General features: G+C 35.2%; 3 protein-coding genes across 3 annotated transcripts; all 3 read left to right on the forward strand.

Moving 5' to 3' along the window:
* The first annotated feature begins 3677 nt into the window (after positions 1–3677).
* On the forward strand, positions 3678–4586 carry LOC122292620. Its single transcript, XM_043101097.1, has 2 exons — positions 3678–3867; positions 3973–4586. Exons 1-2 carry the CDS (start codon positions 3678–3680, stop codon positions 4584–4586), a joined length of 804 nt encoding a protein of 267 aa, XP_042957031.1.
* Positions 4587–14023: 9437 nt separating this feature from the next.
* On the forward strand, positions 14024–15142 carry LOC122302431 (wall-associated receptor kinase-like 10). Its single transcript, XM_043113684.1, has one exon. It carries the CDS (start codon positions 14090–14092, stop codon positions 15032–15034), a length of 945 nt encoding a protein of 314 aa, XP_042969618.1. The 5' UTR covers positions 14024–14089; the 3' UTR covers positions 15035–15142.
* A 1050-nt stretch (positions 15143–16192) lies between these two features.
* On the forward strand, positions 16193–17746 carry LOC122302419 (wall-associated receptor kinase-like 2). Its single transcript, XM_043113676.1, has one exon. The coding sequence runs from the start codon at positions 16437–16439 to the stop codon at positions 17556–17558; it is 1122 nt and encodes a 373-aa protein (XP_042969610.1). The 5' UTR covers positions 16193–16436; the 3' UTR covers positions 17559–17746.
* Positions 17747–20173: the final 2427 nt, after the last annotated feature.

A 20173-nucleotide genomic window follows, 5' to 3' on the forward strand; every position in this document is an offset into this window, starting at 1 on the left:
TTGGTGGGGTATATATTCGATAGGATTCGATCAGAATCTCAGTACATTTCGATGGATATACTATCATTCGGAGTTCTGATCACCCGATATCTACTATGTGCTAGTGTTGTGCCAGATGTTGCTAAGCGTAAACGGAAGTCAATGGGACCGATAAACAGCACCACCCTCTCACGCAGCACGGGACACTCGAGACTGCGTTTTCGTGCACATGTTCCAGAACCAGTTGATCCTCACAGAGATGCACAGCCGGGAGATCATGGAGTCTCAGCTGCAGCTGCTGAGACATCTACACGGGCCGAGGCATCATTCCACAGTGTTACTCGTGAGGAGATGGCTGAGATAGTGCGTGCAGCGATCAGCGAGCAGACATCAGCAGTGATCGATGCAGTGCGTATGGAGATCCATTCTGTTGTGTCTGAGCTGTGTACAGAGTTTGCTGCCATGTCTGCAACTCAGGTCAACATCAGTACTCGACTGACACAAACAGAGGAACGTATAGCTGCAGTCGAGGAAGTGTGCAAAAACTTGGGGTCTTAATTACTTTATGATATATTTTATTTATTTATTTCTTGTTTTTTGTATGGACAATATTTTGTGTTTTGTAAATTCAGTATTTAAGTATGAAATAATATTGTTTTATATTTTCTAAACTAATTCTTAATTTAGATTATTCATATTATTTAATTAACCAATTTTTTATAATTACTAGTTAATCTAAATATAATTTGGCAAAAAACTTAAAAAATTAAAACCCTGTCACCGTTCGACCGATTCAAATAATGTTTGAACGGTGAATATGAAACGTTCGAACGTTTATAATTGACCGTTCGAACGGTTTGTCAATTTCCCTCCAAAATAATTTTGCCTACCGCGCCAATATTACGTTCAAACGATAAAAATTAAACGTTCGAAGGGTTAATCATTAACGGTCGAACAGTTAACTTATTTGGACAAAAAATTTCGTCCCTAAGAATATCGTTCGAACGCGTTCGAACGGTCTTGCATAACCGTCGTTATTTTGGAATGAAATTCAAATTTCGTTTCAAAATCTCACTTTTTGGGACGATTTCCAATTCGTCCCAAAGCAATTTCGTCTCTAAAAATAATTTTTGTTGTAGTGGCAACTTGGTGGACTATATTTAGAGGCTTAGACCAGGTATCCATTAGACTCATACTGCCCAGATTGTTCTATCATCAATCCTATGGGAACTATGGTTGGCTAGAAATGCTAAAAGAATTGAAAAGAAACAATCTATTTAAAAGCATTTTTTTTAACATAACATTCGGCACACCGCTAAGGTGGAAGGTTTTTCACATCCGCTATACTAAAAAATAATTGTATTTTAGTTTTTTAATTATAATTGATGACAGATGTGAAGCGCATAGGCATAGTTTTTTGGCAAGTTTGTAAAAATACCTAGTTCATGTTAAAAAATGTTCAGTTGTCAATTTTATTGGGATTGTACTGGTGGATGATATACCTTTTAGCTTAAGGTTTATAGTTGTAGACGTTAAGTAATAAGCTCTATTATTAAAAAAATATTTACTATTTAGTAACCGTAGGTTTAAATCACTTTTAAATATGTTACAATAATTATTTAGAAAAAAAAAAGAGTTTTTTTGAGATAGAAATAACATAATATGCCATTTGAAAGTTGTAGTGTCGTCTATGTGACAAAATTAAATGGTGAAATTATAATTATTTGAAAGCTGTATGGATATTTTTGCCTATTAACAATCTTTTTTAAATTTGAAACTACGCTTGGCATTATTCAAAAGCATTATTCAAAACAAAAAAAAAAAAAAGCATATTTGACAAAAAACATCTTTGGTTGATTGATATGAATCAATATTATATCCGTTTGGTTATATAGATGAGATGAGATATTTTGAATAATAATGAATAAACTATTGTTATAATATAATTTTTTAATATTAATTTTGTATTGAGATTTGAAAAAGTTAAATTATTTATTATATTTTGTATTGAAATTTAAAAAATTATAATAATGAGTTGAAATGAGATGAGATAAGATTTTTACTTTCGTTAACCAAGCAAGCCTGCCATAACTATACAATTATTAATACGAATTAATTGTGGTTAAGAAATTAGGACTAAATTTTCATATCATACGTCAATGTTGAGATCTATATATATATATGATCAGAAGCATATATATATATATATATGCTTGAGGGGTAGGGCAGATTTTTTTTTTTTTTTTTTCAATAAAAAAAGGTACGAGATGAGATGTTCAACCAGAACCCAACTATATTGTTTTTTTACAAGTAAATTAGATTACTAAATGAAACAAAAAAATTATCATAGATAATTGGGATCTCAATAAATATTTACAAAAATACGAAATTATTCCATAGAAAAAAAAAAAAATCGAGAAATAGAACGGATTCATAATAGTAATGGAGCAAAACCTTAACATAATTTATTGGATTAAATTCTAATCAGACGGTATAGAGGAAACAAGTACCCCTGCTTTAATGGATGTCCCGATCATTACTCGGAAAAAATCTGCTTTTACGAGGAGCAAGGGCACCACTTTTGTCTTTTCGTGAAAACAATTTTAATTTAATTCATTACATCATGTTAATTGGGACGGTTTGAGGATAGAGGTGAAAATTTTAAATTTGAAATAAAAGTTTAAAATATTATTTTTAGTATTATTATTATTTTGAGATTTGAAAAAGTTGTATTAGAATTTGAAAAAGTTGAATTGTTTATTATATTTTGTGTAGAGAAGGAAAGTTGTAATGATGAGATAAAAATTTTGAGTTGAGATGAGAATTTTGAGATAGAACATGTTTACCAAACCTGCCGGGCCCAATTAGACTACTAGTAACTGACTCAATAAACTTTAATTAAAATTTAGCTAGAGTTTTCATTTTTATAAATTTTAACTAGTCACTTTTTATAATACAAAATAATAGACTCAACAAATTTTTTACTATTTTATTAAAATATTGATTTTGAATTTTTTATTGAATTTTAATTCTAATTGTAATTTGAATATGATTATATTAAATATTATGGTTGCATTAAAATTTATAACGGCTATATTTTTCCAACGGCTATATTTTTTAATGACTATATTATTGATGTATTATTTTTTTAACAGCTATATTTTTCCAACGGCTATATTTTTTAACGGTTATATTTTACTAACGGTTATATTTTTTAACGGCTATAATTCTCCAACGGTTATATATTTTCACTATAAAATATAACATTTCTTCAACAATTTCATTCACTTCAATTCAAGTATCTTTTTGAAACCTTTTATTCTCATTTTCTCTCAATGAATCGTTCGCTTTTTCACAAAATGACACTTATTAATTCAGACTCTAACGAAGAATTTGAGATAGCGAGGCAACTTGTTTTGGAAGAAGAAGGATCAAGATCACGTGGTTCTTCTAAAAATGCACGTAGATTCATAAGGCGCGATCGATTGCAAGCCCACTAAAATCTATTTTGTGACTATTTTGCTAATCCTCCAATCTATCCTCACAAATATTTTCGAAGGAGGTTCCGGATAAGTCGTCCTCTATTTCTTCATATCCAAGCTGCAGTAAAAGCCCATGAACCTTATTTTGTCCAAAGATAAGATAATTCTGGAAGACTTGGTTTTTCTTCCTTTCAAAAAATAACAGTTGCTCTAAGGATGCTTACATATGGTGTCACGGCTGATTTTATGGATGAATATTTGAAGATAGGAGAGACTACTGCATTAAGAAGCCTAAAGATGTCTGTCAAAACTGTTGTCTCAATTTTTTCTGAAGAGTACTTAAGAAAACCCAACAATAATGACATTGTTAGATTACTCGCAGTTGATGAGAAACGTGGATTTCCAGGTATGTTAGGGAGCAATGATTGTATGCATTGGAAGTGGAAGAACTGCCCAACTGCTTAGCATGGTATGTATTCTAGTCATATCCATGAACTAACAATTATTTTAGAAGCAGTGGCTTCTTACAATCTATGGATTTGGCATGCCTTTTTTGGGTTACCGGGATCTCATAATGATATAAATGTGCTTGATAGATCATTTATATTTTCTGACCTTGCTCAAGGGCGTACTCCGACTATTAATTACACTATTAATGGTCATAACTATGCAATGGGGTACTATCTTGCTGATGGCATTTATCCGCAATGGGCAACATTTGTTAAAACTATCTCAGCTCCACAAGGAAACAAGAAAAAATATTTTGCTGCAGCCCAAGAGTCTGCAAGAAAGGATGTGGAGCGTGCTTTTAGGATGCTTCAAGCACGATTTTCTATAATTAGTGGACCTGCACGATTTTTCCACATTGAAACACTCAATGAAATTATGATGGCATGCATAATTTTACATAATATGATTATTGAAAATGAACGGGCTGACAATAGAGAAGAAGAGTTTGAATATGAACAGTTGCCAGAAACTACACACGATCCAGTGTCAACCGGCCCTACACCTGAATTTAGCGAATTCATTCAACGTCATCATGCTCTTAGGGATAGAAGAATCCATTCTCAACTCCAAACAGATCTCGTCAAGCACTTATGGCAACAATATAGTGCCGCATAAGCTATGGTTGTATTAAGTTTAAGGTTGTATTAAGTTTATGTTTGTATTAAATTTATGGTTATATTAAATTACTCTATAATGATCAATATGAAGTGATTAATCTAACAAACATAAATATAAAATTACTCCATAATGATCAATAAAAAAAATTATCTAACAAACATAAATATAACATTACTCTATAATGGCCAATTTAAAATGATTAATCTAACAAACATAAACAAAAAATACAGCTAGTTTTTCCCAGTACAACTTGCAAGTATGTCCATTTGTCGTTAAAGATAATATTGTTGTAGCATTGGAGGCATGACACTTGTATTTAATGTCATAATTCTTTCATCTTGTTTCTTTTCTTCAAGACGTGCTTTCACTTGTTGAAATAGTACCTTCTCTTTTTGAATACGCAATTCATCTTGCCTAAGACTCACTTCCTCTTGCCTAAGACATAACATTTTATTGTCATGATCACGTGCTTCTTGCATAAGCATAAGTTTACTCTTTCTAATTTCCGCCATCTCATTTAGTACTACAATAGAGTCGTAGTTTGTCATTTCTTTTCTCTTTCGTTTCTCTTTTTCTACTTTACGACCTATTGGTTGTTCCAAATTTGAAGATGCAATATGAAAATCCTCATCTTCGTCTAGATTTATTGAATTTGGTGTCGAATCATGTGAACTTGGTTTCTTATTCGGCTTCGCCATGTCCATATGTTCCACCCACTTTGGATGGAATCTTAACACCCGCCAACAATGATCGAAGTTAAAAGACTTCTTCTCTAACTCCAAGAACATAACCTTTGTCTTGCCAATTTACATACATAAATGACCATGGTTCTAAATAAATAAAATTTTAAAAAAATAGCATGTTAAAAAATAAGTTTAAAAGGTACAAAACATACCTTGTCTTGCTCATTAAACCTACTTGGATGCATTCCTTCGACTTGAGTCAAGTAACTATAAAACTTATTTGTAACTTGTTGAATTGTTGACCACCGATTCATTAAAGATGCGTAATTGCGTAAAAAGTCAAATTTCTTATTTTCCTCAAAATACTTATGAATTATTTTCCATAACATCGTGTGCTTTTGATCTTTTCCTTGTACCGCATCTAAGGAAGTTTCAAGCCATCCCTCCACAAGCAACAAATCTTCCTCATTACTAAAATTATTACCCCGTTGTGTTTTTCGTCCACTCGGTTCAATTTCAATAACCTCAACTGGAGTGGAGAGAGTTCTTGTTTATTTGTGGCACTCATCAAAAAATCATTGTTATTTAGAAGATTTGTGAAGTAGGCATCACGGTGAGTGGATGGATCTATTCCTAACAAGAGATATGAAATAAAGAACTAGATATCATCAATCACTAGATATCATTCCTAAACAGTTGGCATGTGGTCCACAAGAATCACCAAGAAAATGAAAAAATAAACTGATGGATGAAAAAAAATCTGTCAAATAATCTACTGAAGTTCATCCGGTTTCAATACAATACACCACTAGAACTTCAATACTAAAACAAGAAATTTGTCAAATAATTGTCGCCCACAAGAAATTCGACCACCCATTATCAGTAAATTCGGTTTCATCACACTACATCACAAGAAATTCTCAACTTCCACAGTAAAGATAATTCTCAAAGTGGTTCATCAGAATTTTATCAAATCAATACACCAAAATCAAATTCCAAAAATTCAATCAACCATTGAGAATTCTCAAAAAAAAAAAAAAATGGAGTTCAAACATCAAAGAAGAAAAATCCCATCCAGTCCGTTCTTAGATTCCAGAAAATGCATAAAAAAAAAAAAAAAAAACTGAGGAGCATGATGGCTTGGGATTTACCGGTGCTCAATGAAATTCTCACGGAGACAGAGGCTCGTTCGGTGCTGCAGCTGGGAATCCATCCGGTGCGATGAATCCCGTCTGGGACCAAAATCAGAAGTCTCGTTCGGTGCTACCCTTCACCAGAAATCGCATAAAAAAATAAAAATAAAAAACAGAGGAGAATCATTGGATGGCCTGGGATTCGGCGGCTTACCGGTGGTCCTTAAATTCTCATGGAGTTGCATTCATTCGGTGCTGCAGCTGGGAGACAATGGAGTCTGTCCGATGCTGCGGTTGCTCTCGCTCGGTGCTGCAGACACTAGAGCTGGGAGGCAATCTGGGAGAGAGTTCTGGCCACCAAAAACCAAAAATCTGGGAGAGAGTTGGGAGGCAATCTGTTGCTCTAGTGGGTTTTGCTCAAGTGAAAGAGATGAAAGGGGAAGGGCAGAAATTTTCAGCTACGCGAGAGATAATGGGCAGCGGGGGAAGTAATATTTTACTCATAAAATATTATTTAGCTAGTGTCTTTGGCTCAATAAATTTGGCCAGCCAAATGGTTGATGGCTAAATTTACTGTATATTTATTAAGCCCATTGTAGAGGTTTATTTCACATTTAGCTATTCTTTGGCTATAATTTGACTTTGTTGAGCCCACTACCAATGCTCTTAGTTTGTCAAATTCAATTATTGACCTACTTTTCCAAGTAGTACTACAAAGAATTTAGCTTGTACATTGCACAGACTAAGTTTGGATGTGAAAAAGTACTGAAGTATGTTATATATAGTAGGAAAAAAATAAGTAAAAAATAATAAAAAAATATTGAATAACAGTAAAAAAATAATGAATAGTAGTTAAAAATAGACAAAAAGTAATAATAAAATAATGAATATTAATAAAGTATGTTGAGAAGTGTTTAAAAACACAATATGAACATGGACCGAGAAAGCAAAAGTATTCATGATGGCGAATGAATTGATTCGGACGCGCATATCTTTTCTTCCTTCTCTATCTTTCTTTATTATTCACTTTTCCAACCTTATCTCATCTTTATATAACTAGTACTACCCCACACGTATGCTGGGAAAAGATAGAAAAATACCACTTTTAAGCTTTGGAGACGCTAGTGGTGTTCTTAAACACATCTTCACCCTTCAAAGTATGAGAATCAAGACTTGGGTAGGTCATCCCTGTTTTAGTTGTAGTCAATCAGGTTCCACTATCCGATTCTGACACATGCCACTGAAAATGTTATTGCATTAGCGAGTTTTAGTTGTATCGAAAACAAGGAATGATAATTCCTCCGTATAGGTTTCCTTGCTGTCGGGATTGACTTTCTCCTTCGCAGCGTCTACTTCCTCCTGTTGTTGTAATGCAAATCTAAGTTTGTCCATAACATTGTTCATAGTGGGCCGTTGGCTTCCTTGATCACTCACACAACTCTCTGCGGTATCCATGTATACCTTGAAACACTTTGGAGCTATCTTGCCCATCAGATTCAGATCAATGATCTCACCCACGGAACCCTTCTCAATGCATTTTCAAGCATAAGGGGCCAAATTCCATTGCTCCTCCTCCAGTTTTGGATTCAGTGCTTTTGGGGCACATAATACCTCAAAGAGCACTATGCCAAATAATTACACGTTTGATTTTTCTCTCAGTTGTTGATGCCTGGCATAATCCAGATCCAAATACCCGAACATGCCCTTTACCACGGTACTAATTACCTTGTCATCTTGACCTTCATTTGACAACCCCAAATCAGAAACCTCGGCCACACAATTCTCGTCCAATAAAATGTTGGTTGTCTGCACGTCACAATGGATGATGGGGTGCTTTGGTCCCGTGTGCAGGTAGTTTAAACCACATGCCGCTCCATTGTAAATTTTGAGCCGTTGTATCCACGGGAGGGAATCCTTGTCCATGTCGTAGAGGTGTTCTCATAGTGTCGCATTGGACATGTAGTTGTAGACAAGGATCATCTCCCTCTAGTCGTTGGAGTATCTAATGAGAGAGATGAGATGGATATGGGAAAGCTAGGAGAGCATCACAATCTCCCTCCAAAGCTCTTGGCACCCTTGCTTTGACTCTAGGTTCAAATGCTTGATTGCCACGGTCATAGTTCCATCATCAACACTGATGGAATTCGAATATTGACAATATTTTTATTACTAAAAAACAACCAACTTTTTAGCACTAATGATACATTGACTTGTATGATAAAAATACAAAGTTTACAAGTTATATTCTAGGAAAGCAGGCTATGATTGTGGCTATAAAATACAATGAGATCATCATAAGAAATTGGATGATCAATGAGATCAATCTCATCTGCATTTATAGTGTGCATGTAATCTTGAATCGTCTTATTACCTCGCTTAATCAAAGTGAGTTCCTCTTTGATTTGCATGGTTCTTGTGCGAGATTTACTTGCATACATTGTATTGAGTTTTTTCCATACTTCTTGAGAGGTTTTCACAACGGAGATAAAGGGGGTGATGGTGGTGTTAGTGGATGCCAAAATGACATTGAGAATGAGTTTATCTTGCTTAGCCCAATGGGTTTTTTTAATTGAGGATGTGGAGGTGCAGTGTGGTTTGGGAATGGAGGTGAAATAATCTAGAAGATTATACCCAATAAGAAGTGTTTCAAACTGTGCACGCCATTAAGGAAATGTTGAAGGGGTGAGTTTTTCATTGATTTTGGTAGAGATGTTTAGAGCAATCAAGGGAGTATCAACTGGGGATGATGGATTTGTGATAGAAGTATGTGAGTTGGTGATCGAATTCTCATAAGAGGATAGTTCTCCGGATACCATGATGGATTTTGAATATTGATAGAATTTTTATTACTAAAAAACAACCAACTTTTCAGCACTAATGACACATTGACTCGTATAGTATAAATATAAAGTTTACTACACTACAACATTTTGGGGCTTTTGCCATGAATTATTTTTCTGCGGCTAGCTGTCGTGGGAAAAAGTGGCCTTTTGCCATCAAAATGTTTTGAGAGAATAAACATAGGTATTTTCCCATGAAATTGTCCTAGTCGATAATGTTTGATGACAAAAGATTTTTCTCTATCACATCTATGGTTTTTGTGAGCAACTTGCTTTTTGGATAATAAATTTAGGCAACATATGGGCCTTTAGTGGAAAAATAGTTATTGTGACAAGTTAAATTGACTTTTTACCACAGATTAAAGTCTTGGCAAAAAACTATTTAATTTGTACCCTCATTATCGTGGCTTATTGTTTTTACCCGCTACTAAATAAGTAATTCCCACAAATATTACTCGCCATAAAAATCTCTACATATTTTTAAATAGAGGAATACTATACATTAGCCTACTATATACCCCACACCCACACCTGATGTCGATTATCTTCCTTTTATTATTTTTAGAGATTTAAAATATTAATTCTTTTGTTTTAAATTTATCGAATTTCTCACTGGATTTATTTTATGATTTTTTTAGTTGTGAAAATTATTTTAATGTGCTTTCTTGTTATTAATTATTGTTTTATAGTTAATAGATTTTATTATTTTATTTTACTAACTCACTGAATTTAAATTATATTATTTAAATTTATAATTGTGAAATCTTTTTATTTTAAGACTCAAATTAAAAAGACTACACCTTATTTCTTTCCCTTCAATTTTTCTCCTCTTTTTTTGCCCTTTTTCTTCTTTCTTTTTCTTTTCCTCCTCCTTATTTCTCCCCCAGCCCGTGCGCGACCCAGACCAAATCCGTACTTCCGTCCTCCACCCAGCCATGCTGTTTGCCACCGTCAGGCGACACCGCCCAGCCCACCAGCTCCCCCACACCTCGGCGACCTCCCCCACCCCAACCTCCCTTCGCCACACTCTCTCTCTCTCCTCTCCGTTGACCGTGCGAAACTCATTCGGGTTGTGGGTTGTTCCGCCGCCATGCTCCTCCCATTTCTGTAGCCGTTGCTCCCATTCCCTCCCCCATCAGATGGCGACCTCACGCCTCTATTTTCAGCCCCTCTCACCCCGCCAAACTCCTGCACGTACGGCTGCAAGCCATGACCCAAAATCCTCCCCGCGCAACCATCACACCACCATTGGCCACCATCTTCTCACCATTTCATTACCGGTCCTCTAGCAACCCAAACCACCCTTCCCCAGCAGCAATCCGCCACCTTTGAAGCCCCACCCTTCACCTCCTGTAAGTCCTCCTCTACGTTATTTTGGTTTTTCTTTATAATATAATTTCTGGTTCTAAAGGCTTGGTTTTGCTCAAGTAGGTAGAACTTGAAGTGGGTTGGTGATAATTAATCCGTATATTTATTGATTAATTTTTTTTTTTTTTTTGTAGAACTTGAAGTGGGTTTCTTGATATATTTACGCCTTCTTGATGTGTATGTTAATCTTTTACTCCATCATGTTTTATGTTAAAATGGTTGGACCTATGATTAGCCATCATGAAGGTATTTGCTTTACTGGTTGGAATGCTTAGAATCATCTATTGCAGGCACAACCTGTATTACGAGGGTGCACAATGATTTCAACTAAGTTATTTATTTTTTCTTTCATTTAGTCACTGACTTGTTCTATTCAATTTAGCAACTTAAGTGAAAAATGTTTGGGCAATGTTTACTTTTCTCAAGTCTTGAACCCGCTACTAATTGATGTTGTGTATGTAGTGTTGTAATGTTATAATAAGGAAATCAATGAATGTTACTGGAGATTATGTAATGAAGGAAAATATTGCAGAGAAGGGTTTGGTAATCATATAAGAAGTTACCTTTGACTTGGCCCATTATATTCTAAGTCTTGCAAAAATGTATACTAAACTGCACTTGTAAGCTTTTTATCATATTGGAACTTAATAAAGATGTTTAATCATTGTGTTGGTTACTATCTAAGTATAATGCTTTCTTTGCCATTAAGCATAGGTGTGGAAGAAACTCCAAGGGTGGTTAAAAGTTTAACTAAATTAGTATCCAACTATCCTAGGGCTTTTGGATCAATAGTTGAGTCTTTAATACATTTCGAGTGCTTTTTTTTCCTTGTATAGAAGGGGTTTCTCCAAAGCTTTCCGTTCATTCTCTCAAGATAATATTGTGTTAAGTCTTCCCCTCTTCTGGCAATGATTGGAAATTCTGTAACATAGCGTCCCCTCTTTTTATAGGTCTAACCATTTAGGAAGCCTTGAGTAAATAGGTTATCATATCATAGCTTTTTATCAGTAGTTCTATTTATGATTATATGGGTGCATCTGTCCATAGGAGCCACAAGCAATTGGATATGAAATTGAAACAAATGATTGCATTGCGAATATCAGATGAGCAGAAGAGGTTTGCATTTACTTGTGCATAACCTCTTAATGGTCATATGCTGTGCATCTGCACTTGTTATATCACTCTAGATTGCTTCTGCCAATGATACAACTGACTATAGATTAGTGCTTCGGGAATTTTCCATTATTATTCATTCTTTGCTAATCTACATTTATGTCTCATTTGAGTCTATTTGAGACATTATTGTGTCATTGGGCAAAACAAAGGAAATTGCCCATGCTGCGTGCAGCATATGAATATCTGAGAGGAAAAATATTGGATGTATTTCCAGACTATAGGAAAGAAGCAGAGGATCATCTCTCAAAAACTGTGAGTGAGAAGAAATTGTTGGTTTTCAAAAATCTTGTTTACCAATAAAAAAAAAATAGAAATTGTTAGTTTCAATACTGTAACCCATTTGAGTGCTCAGGCTGAAGTTCCTCTTTCAATTTTGGATGTTCCCTGTTCCAGGTTAAGTTGAATCCATCTCTTGGAGATGCTTGGCTGTGTTTAGTCTACCACATTTGGAAGAAGGAAGATCTATCTGTAGCAAAGAACTGCTTCACCCTTGCATTAAGCAAGGTCAGCACTTATATTGAAGTTTTGTTTTTCTTATAATCAGGCATCCCTTGTGCTTCCAATTATGGTTTTTGTAGGTCAAGTTGATTAGACACCCATTATTTTATAGGTAATTTGGCTTTATTTGTGTTGATGTTTGAGCATGGAATGGAGTTGGATAAAGATGAATTATTTTGAAGTGTTGGGATAAAGATGAGTTTGTAAAGCATAATTTGGTATTGGTTTCTAAAACTTGAATGAATTGGGAATGGATAAGTTTGTAAAAACAAATGTAAATTTTTCTAATATTTTATTTTTAAATTATTATAAGTGTCAATTTTGATCTCTAATGTTGAAATATATTTATTTATGCCTATATTAGACTATTTGTTATGATTATTTTCGGCTAAATCTCTCTATTGTTTTTTTTTTCTAAAATATCTTAGCTTTTACCATGAATGTAACTTGTGGCAAATACATTTTTTTACCTATATGCTCGGTAGCTATTACGTATTTGCCACCAAACTGTAGACTTTCATAAAAAATGAACATTAGCAATCATATAAGATGGTGGGAAAAAGATGGACTTTGACAACTATAATTCATTTTGGCACCACAAATTCTATTACAAACATGTTTTTGGCATAACAAGATATATCACAAAAAACTTTATGCCACCATATTTTCCATGAATATTATTGTGAGAATTGTATTATTTCCAACCAAAGAGATTAGTGGGTAAATAAATTTAAAGGACTACAAAGGCTTAAATCCAAACAACTTTTGCCATGGGCTAAACGAGTTTTTACAACAAATTAAATTTGTGGAAAACAATGTATCTTTTCCCATGAAAAAAAAAAATTGTGGAAAAAATAGTATTCGCCACTTATTATATATCACGAACGACCCACAAACAATTTTAGCGGAAAAAATTTTTTTGCCACTTAATCCTAACTTTTTTCGACCAATCTCCTCCATGGAATAAGCCCCAAAATGTTGTAGTGGAGAACTTATTGTTCTCGTACGTAGGATCATTGGTACATATGAGATAGTGAAAAAAAAAGGCAAAATCAGGAAATGGAGTTGATAAAGATTAGGATGCAGGTTGAAACTTTCGTGCACAATATGAGTCAAAGAATAATATTTGATCATGCTTAGAACAATATAAATGAGCTTTCAAACATTTAGATAATCAAAGTCGTACCTTGATATTGAAGGAATTAAAACATGACTCGACGAAGACTTGATCATCAACTTCAGCTTGTTAATTCATGAAGACTTTTACTTACGTATATATAACGTAGTCATGAGTACGTAGTAGAACGACGTCACTGACCCGCGTAAAAGTCTGGAGATCAACTTCAGCTTGATCGATCATGAGTTCAAATGACTAGCGGGATCTGTTGGATTGCAAAAGATGCATGCGTGTCAGAATCTGGACCACCAATTAATCGAGCTAGCAACTAGCCAAGTCGTACCTAAATGTCTTGACGACGTACGTACGATATGTGCAGATTTTCAGCCACAGTGTAATGGAACGTCTAGACGATCAATAAAGGCTGCGCTAGACTTTATCAAAACAGCTAAAATTTCATACGTCTTCTCGATCTGAATTCCTAGGCTCCTTGCATATATAGAAAATATCTGCATGTATTAGAATTGACAGATAGATTAATCCCACTACATATAAAAACTCGGTCTTGGGCTAATTTGCTGCTTATTAACACTCCTTGCATGCTCCCATTCATCATCAATATCATCCTACCTCATCATATATATCTATAGAGAGAGAGAGAGAGAGAGATCCGATCGGTCGAACGATGGAAATCATGAAAAGGGTGATCATGTTCCAGATGATCATGATGATCATTTTGTTGCTGTGTTTGATGAGTACTCCAATATTCACAGGGGCAAGGAATGTCGACGTTAATGTAAGAAGCAATATTATTAACTCATCATGTCAAGCAGACTGTGGAAATAATGTTATTATTCCATACCCTTTTGGAATAGGAGCTGGTTGCTACGTTGACCATTGGTTTGAAGTTGTCTGTATTAGTAATAATACTGACTCCTCCTCCTCCTCCTCCTCGGGCTCAGGCCCTCCCAAACCATTCTTGAAAAGGTTCAACCTGGAAGTGCTGGACATTCAACTTGAAGAAGCTACAGTTCGCGTCCAGTATCCGATATTTTCGAAGTGTGACAATTTCACGAGCACAGGCAATCATTCGGAGTTAGTAGAAAGCCCTTTCGTTTTCTCGGACCGCACCAACAAATTCATTACGATGCCCATGACTTGCGACTGCGACTTCACTACCTCAATATGGTCCCCAGATGGCTCAGTTTCATATGGTGGGTGCAAGTCCCTTTGTAGTAGCCAAAGTGGATTAATATTAAATAGTACAAGCAGCTGCGGCCACCGTACTGACTGCTGCACAATCACAATCCCTTCAAATTTTGGTGCTTTTACTACGAAGATAGAGCAACCAATTACTCCATACAATACCATTGAAGGATGTAAATATGGATTCTTGGTAGACTATTTGTGGTTCCTGAGTCATTTCACAACTCCAACCCAAAATATGTCAGTTCCAGTGGTATTGAAATGGGGGATTGCAAAGGCATATGATGGATCCACCTCTGGACTTTGTAAAACAGATCGAGATAATCCCACTTTTCAGGGTAGCTCTACCTTTAAATGTTTTTGCATGTCTGGCTTTAAAGGAAATCCCTATCTTCCTGATCATGAAGGATGTCAAGGTACGTAACTAATTCGAGTAATACTAGGTTTAGGATATTTGAAAAATGTAGAACCCATCATAAAAAAGAAAAAATAGATTTTTCAAATGGATTTCTTTTTTTTTTCCCCAAAGGATTTGCACGCCTTGAGCTTACACAAATAATTTCCTTTCTATTTTGCCCTCAAAATGACCAAAAAGTTGAATCTTATACAAACTATAATTAAGACTCGAGGATCAAGATCATGTCTGTAATCTCCTTAATTTTATTAATGGAAGTTATGATTCTTATAAAAAAAAAAGACTCGAGGATCAAGATTAATGTGCCATATAAACTATTTTCAACTATTTTTCATTCGTCTTTAGCTATATGTTGATATATAGTCTAAACTGTACGTAAAGTACTGCAACTTAAGGGTCTTACGATATTTTTTTAACAAGGCAAGTAGAAAACCGAGTAGCATAGAAGTTGAAACGTTGAAAGAGCCAACAAGCATGAGTACTATTTGGAAGCTCGCGAAAACATCTCTTCCAGAGTTTGCATCTTCCTCGTATATGTTATTACCATGTGTTTAATTATTATGCATTATAATGCCAGATATTGACGAGTGCGCAGACCAAACGCTCAACAATTGTGGTGATACTCGTTCATGTGTAAATACTGATGGCTCTTACCTCTGTATCCAAGCTAAGGATACCAGGTTTTCCATTATTATCGGTATGTCTTCTTAATTATTTATAGTATAGTACTTTTTGTTTCCTTGGGTTCATTCATTGCATGCATAATATTGCTCACGAACTAAGTCCGGATATCTTATTTTCATGACTGTACATGCTATTAATTCGGATTTTGCTAAAGAATTAGTTTGCAGTTAATTATCCCTCGTAAAAGAAACCATGATTTAATTAAGTTTCAAGAAAATACGTCTAAAAGACGTCTACTTCGTCCACTTTGAATGATTCCATTCTTTAATTCCCCGTCTCCAAAGTGCTCATGATCTGATGTTGATCTTCGAATTAAGTATATCCCCATTGATGGCCTTTATACGTAGAGCATATCTGATTGTACACCTGATCATCTGCAATCATTAACAAAGTTTATCAATAGAAATATTCCAAGGAAAATTCATATGCCATGAACTGACTGTCAACATTGATGCTTTAAATATAACTGGCCTTTTTGTTTAGTATTTTATCTACGTACTTTCCTTTGTCAATATATAGCTAGCTCGTTTCTAATGTATCTGCAAGCTCTTGGAGTGCTGCTAAAATACTTTGCTTTCAAACACTCGAAGAAGTTGTCTGCTACTTTATCTAATTTACTATTGCAAGGAGGAAAAGTTATTAATGGCTTTTGAGTTGCTTGAGTTGTGATTTCTTTCCAATTTCATTTAATTGAGCAGGAATTAGCACGAGCCTTGGAGTATTAGTTATGCTTATAGGCGGATGGTGGTCATACAAAGTAGTAAAGAAAAAGAAGATGATTAAACAGAGGGAGAAGTTCTTCAAACGAAACGGTGGACTACTGTTACAAAAGCAATTGTATTCAAGTGAAGGGAATCTTGGAAACAACAAATTGTTTAGTTCAAAAGATTTGGAGAAGGCCACCGATCACTTTAATGCAAATAGAATACTTGGCCAAGGAGGACAAGGAACTGTTTACAAAGGCATGTTGACGGACGGAACAATTGTTGCAATAAAAAGGTCCAAGATAATTAATGAAGGACAACTAGAAGAATTCATTAATGAAGTTGTCATTCTTTCACAGATTAATCACAGGAATATAGTTAAGCTGCTTGGCTGTTGTTTGGAGACAGAAGTTCCTTTACTAGTTTATGAATTCATTGCTAATGGAACTCTTTCACAATATCTCAGTGACCAAAATGAAGAGCTTTCACTAACATGGGAAATGCGCTTACGAGTTGCCAACGAAGTTGCCGGAGCTCTCTCTTACCTACACTCAGAAGCTCCATCTCCTATTTATCACCGTGACATTAAGTCAACAAACATACTCTTAGATGGTAAGTATAGAGCAAAATTAGCAGACTTTGGAACTTCACGATCCATTACTCTAGATCAAACTCACCTGACTACAAAAGTTCAAGGTACTTTTGGATACTTGGATCCAGAATACTTCCAGACAAGCCAATTTACAGAAAAAAGTGACGTTTATAGTTTTGGTGTTGTCCTTGCTGAGCTCTTAACAGGTGAAGAAGCCATATCTTCGACAAGGACACCAAAAATCAAAAGTTTAGCCACATATTTTGTTTGCTCCATTGAAGGGAATCATTTTTTTGATATCGTCGACGATCAAATTTTGAAGGAAGTCAAGAAAGAAGAGATTGTTGCAATTGGAAACCTTGTAAAAAGGTGTTTGAACTTGACCGGTAAGAAACGGCCAACGATGAAAGAAGTCGCAATGGAGTTAGAGGCAATTAAAACTTCAGGGAAAGCTTCTAACTTTCAACAAAAGTATGATGAGAACGAATATGTCAAAATTGAAATGTACGAAGAATGGGATGCTGGCTCTACCTCAAGTACTGGTACTACATGACACACTTCATGCATAGACAGTGGCATAACTAATTTGTCTAATTTAGACGCTCAACCATAATTATTCTCTTCTTAATTAGGATAGGTCAAATATAATTTTGTGCCGTATGGAGTACTTAGGATTGCAGAATTTGCTGATATATTCATTGTATTTTAAGAATAATTCAATAAATTTATAATCTCTGTACATGGATTGACATGATTAGCACAACTTGTATAAGACTGAGAGAAGTCATGAATGGTTCTTTTTTTTTTTTTTTTTTTTTTTTTTTTTTTTTTCCGTGGGTGTTCGGCCTATGCTTGTGCATACCTTAACTAATCCCACGGAGCCTTGAAGTTAACGGAAGTCATAAATGCTTTTATAAGTCTTTTGAGGATCTACAAAATCTATCCTGATAACTAGATTGTGAATACTCCCAAATTCTTACTCGACCGATCCATTCGATAATCTCAAACACATGATGCATGAATAGCATTAATCATGTAGCTTAATTTCATCATTAGAGACTTGACCATTATTATTTGGGATTGTTAGGGAGACACTTGGAATCAATCAGGTATCATACCCATTTTTACACCAATGAATGAGGAGCTGCCATGTATAGATTTCAACAAAATAGAGAATAAATCCATATACAACTGATCACATTTTGTTTTATTCTCTTCTTTGTGTGCCTGAGGTCTCTTTCCCTCTATTTATCTCTCTCTCCTCCTCCCCCCACCGCCCTTGGCCTCCTCCCTCATCTCTCTCTCTCTCTCTCTCTCTCTCTCTCTCTCTCTCTCTCTCTCTCTCTCTCTCTCTCTCTCTCTCTCTCTCTCTCTCTCTCTCTCTCTCTCTCTCTCTCTGTGTAAAATAAAAAGTCCATTCAAAACACTGTCTTCTCCTCCCCCCATCCTCATCGGCCCTTTCTCACCGTCTATTGGGGGCCATATAGTGTCTCTCGCTTTTTAGCTTTAATGGTGTGAAAGATCATACCTAGTGGGGGGTGTGTGTGTATATATATCTACAGTCCCTTAGGAAACAGTACATAAAATCCTTCAATCTTTACATGCTTCGCCAACTTCTTTCAAAGAAAACCTAGGACCCAAATGAGATGATTTTTATCGAAATGTTTCTCATAACATAATAAACAAAAACTAGATTCATTTAGATTTCTGAGCAAAACCCAGATGATAGAAATTGATAATCTCTTCTGGGTATTTGGTATTTAGCATTTGTGAATCACTGTCTAGTGTGGGTTTTCTGGTTCCGGGTATTGAAGGGTTTGATTGGTTTGTGGTCTCGTTCTCTGTTGCATGTGTTTCTATTTTTGTTGTTGTTGTTGCTTCGTGTTGTTTGTTTGCTTGTTTCATGTTTGAAAAAGTTTAGATTGGAGAAAACATGAAGGATGGTGTAGAGTTTGAAACGTTGTTGGACGAGATTCCTTATGCAACATCATGCAATATCCATCGTAATCATCATTTGCATCAACAACGTAATGATACTCTTAAGGCATGTATGGTATGTGTTATGATATGTCAGCCTTGGTCATCGGCCTTTGGTAAGTCAGAAAACTCAGGGCATGTATGGTATGTGTTATGATGACCCTTCATGCCTTCATGGCATTATGGGCGTACATGTGCATCATCTCTTGTTAGTGGGTTGTCTTTACATTCAAATGGCTCTTCCTCATCCTTATGCTTTGGCAGGAATTCTTTCTCTAACAATGGATCACCTACCCTACCTTCATTAGAAGAGCCTAAACCCCATACGCCTTCCCACTACTCAAATGGATTATGCTTGGATTACAAAATCTCTGACTCATCTATTAGGATGAAGACCAAATTAACACCGATGAATAAGGGACTATAGCAATGTCAGGAGAGGATTTTCTAATTATATGGGCCTTCAATCCCCTGTTACATTAAGTTCTACAAGTTCTAATGACTAGAGGCGCTCGACATTGTCTAGATTTTAGAGAGGGGGGAGGGGCTTGCAGGCAACGGAGGTGGGGGTAGGAGAGAGAGAAAGAAGGGGGAAGAGATTGAAAAGTTTAATCTATTGAATGTGGGTGTAAAGTATACTTTGCTAATTCTCTTACGTGGCAGATCCTTGGTGGTTGGTATAAAAATGGTGAACTCATTGGACAGACTGGGAGTTTTACCTTATTATTTTCATAATGACCAGGATGGACAAAATGTACTTTTGTGGCTTAGTATTTGTTTAAATTCATCATTCGGATTGCATAATTTGCTCTTTTCATTCGTGGATTGATCTTATAAATAATTCAATGAATTTATCTCTGCAGATGGATTAATGACATTATCTAACAACTTTTAGTATTATAAGATAGAAAACTTGTCTCGATTTTAGATAAGGCTAAATATGAAAACTCTCAAATTCTCAACTCGTGCATCCATTCTCAATCAAGTTGGCTGTATGCCATATTTACTACTTATTTAGACATTAATAAAAGAGGTAAAATGAAATGACATAATTATGGTCCACTATAAAATCAAATATTAATAAATTGATGGTCATAATCTCATATATGGAGTAATTCTATTATGCTCCATAATTTATACCACTCACTTTATCTTCTTGATGTGCCTCGTGACTTATAATTAAAAAAATTA

This window comes from Carya illinoinensis, chromosome 1, assembly GCF_018687715.1.
Source record: "Carya illinoinensis cultivar Pawnee chromosome 1, C.illinoinensisPawnee_v1, whole genome shotgun sequence".
In the NCBI taxonomy this organism is placed as follows: domain Eukaryota; kingdom Viridiplantae; phylum Streptophyta; class Magnoliopsida; order Fagales; family Juglandaceae; genus Carya; species Carya illinoinensis.

Excerpts from the sequence above, each read along its gene's own strand:
- LOC122302431 (XM_043113684.1), top strand. The coding sequence starts at position 14,090 with ATGGAAATCATGAAAAGGGTGATCATGTTCCAGATGATCATGATGATC.
- LOC122302419 (XM_043113676.1), top strand. The coding sequence starts at position 16,437 with ATGCTTATAGGCGGATGGTGGTCATACAAAGTAGTAAAGAAAAAGAAG.
- LOC122292620 (XM_043101097.1), top strand. The coding sequence starts at position 3,678 with ATGCTTACATATGGTGTCACGGCTGATTTTATGGATGAATATTTGAAG. Across the intron at positions 3,868-3,972 it reads TGAGAAACGTGGATTTCCAG|AAGCAGTGGCTTCTTACAAT; the intron begins GTATGTTAGGGA and ends CAATTATTTTAG.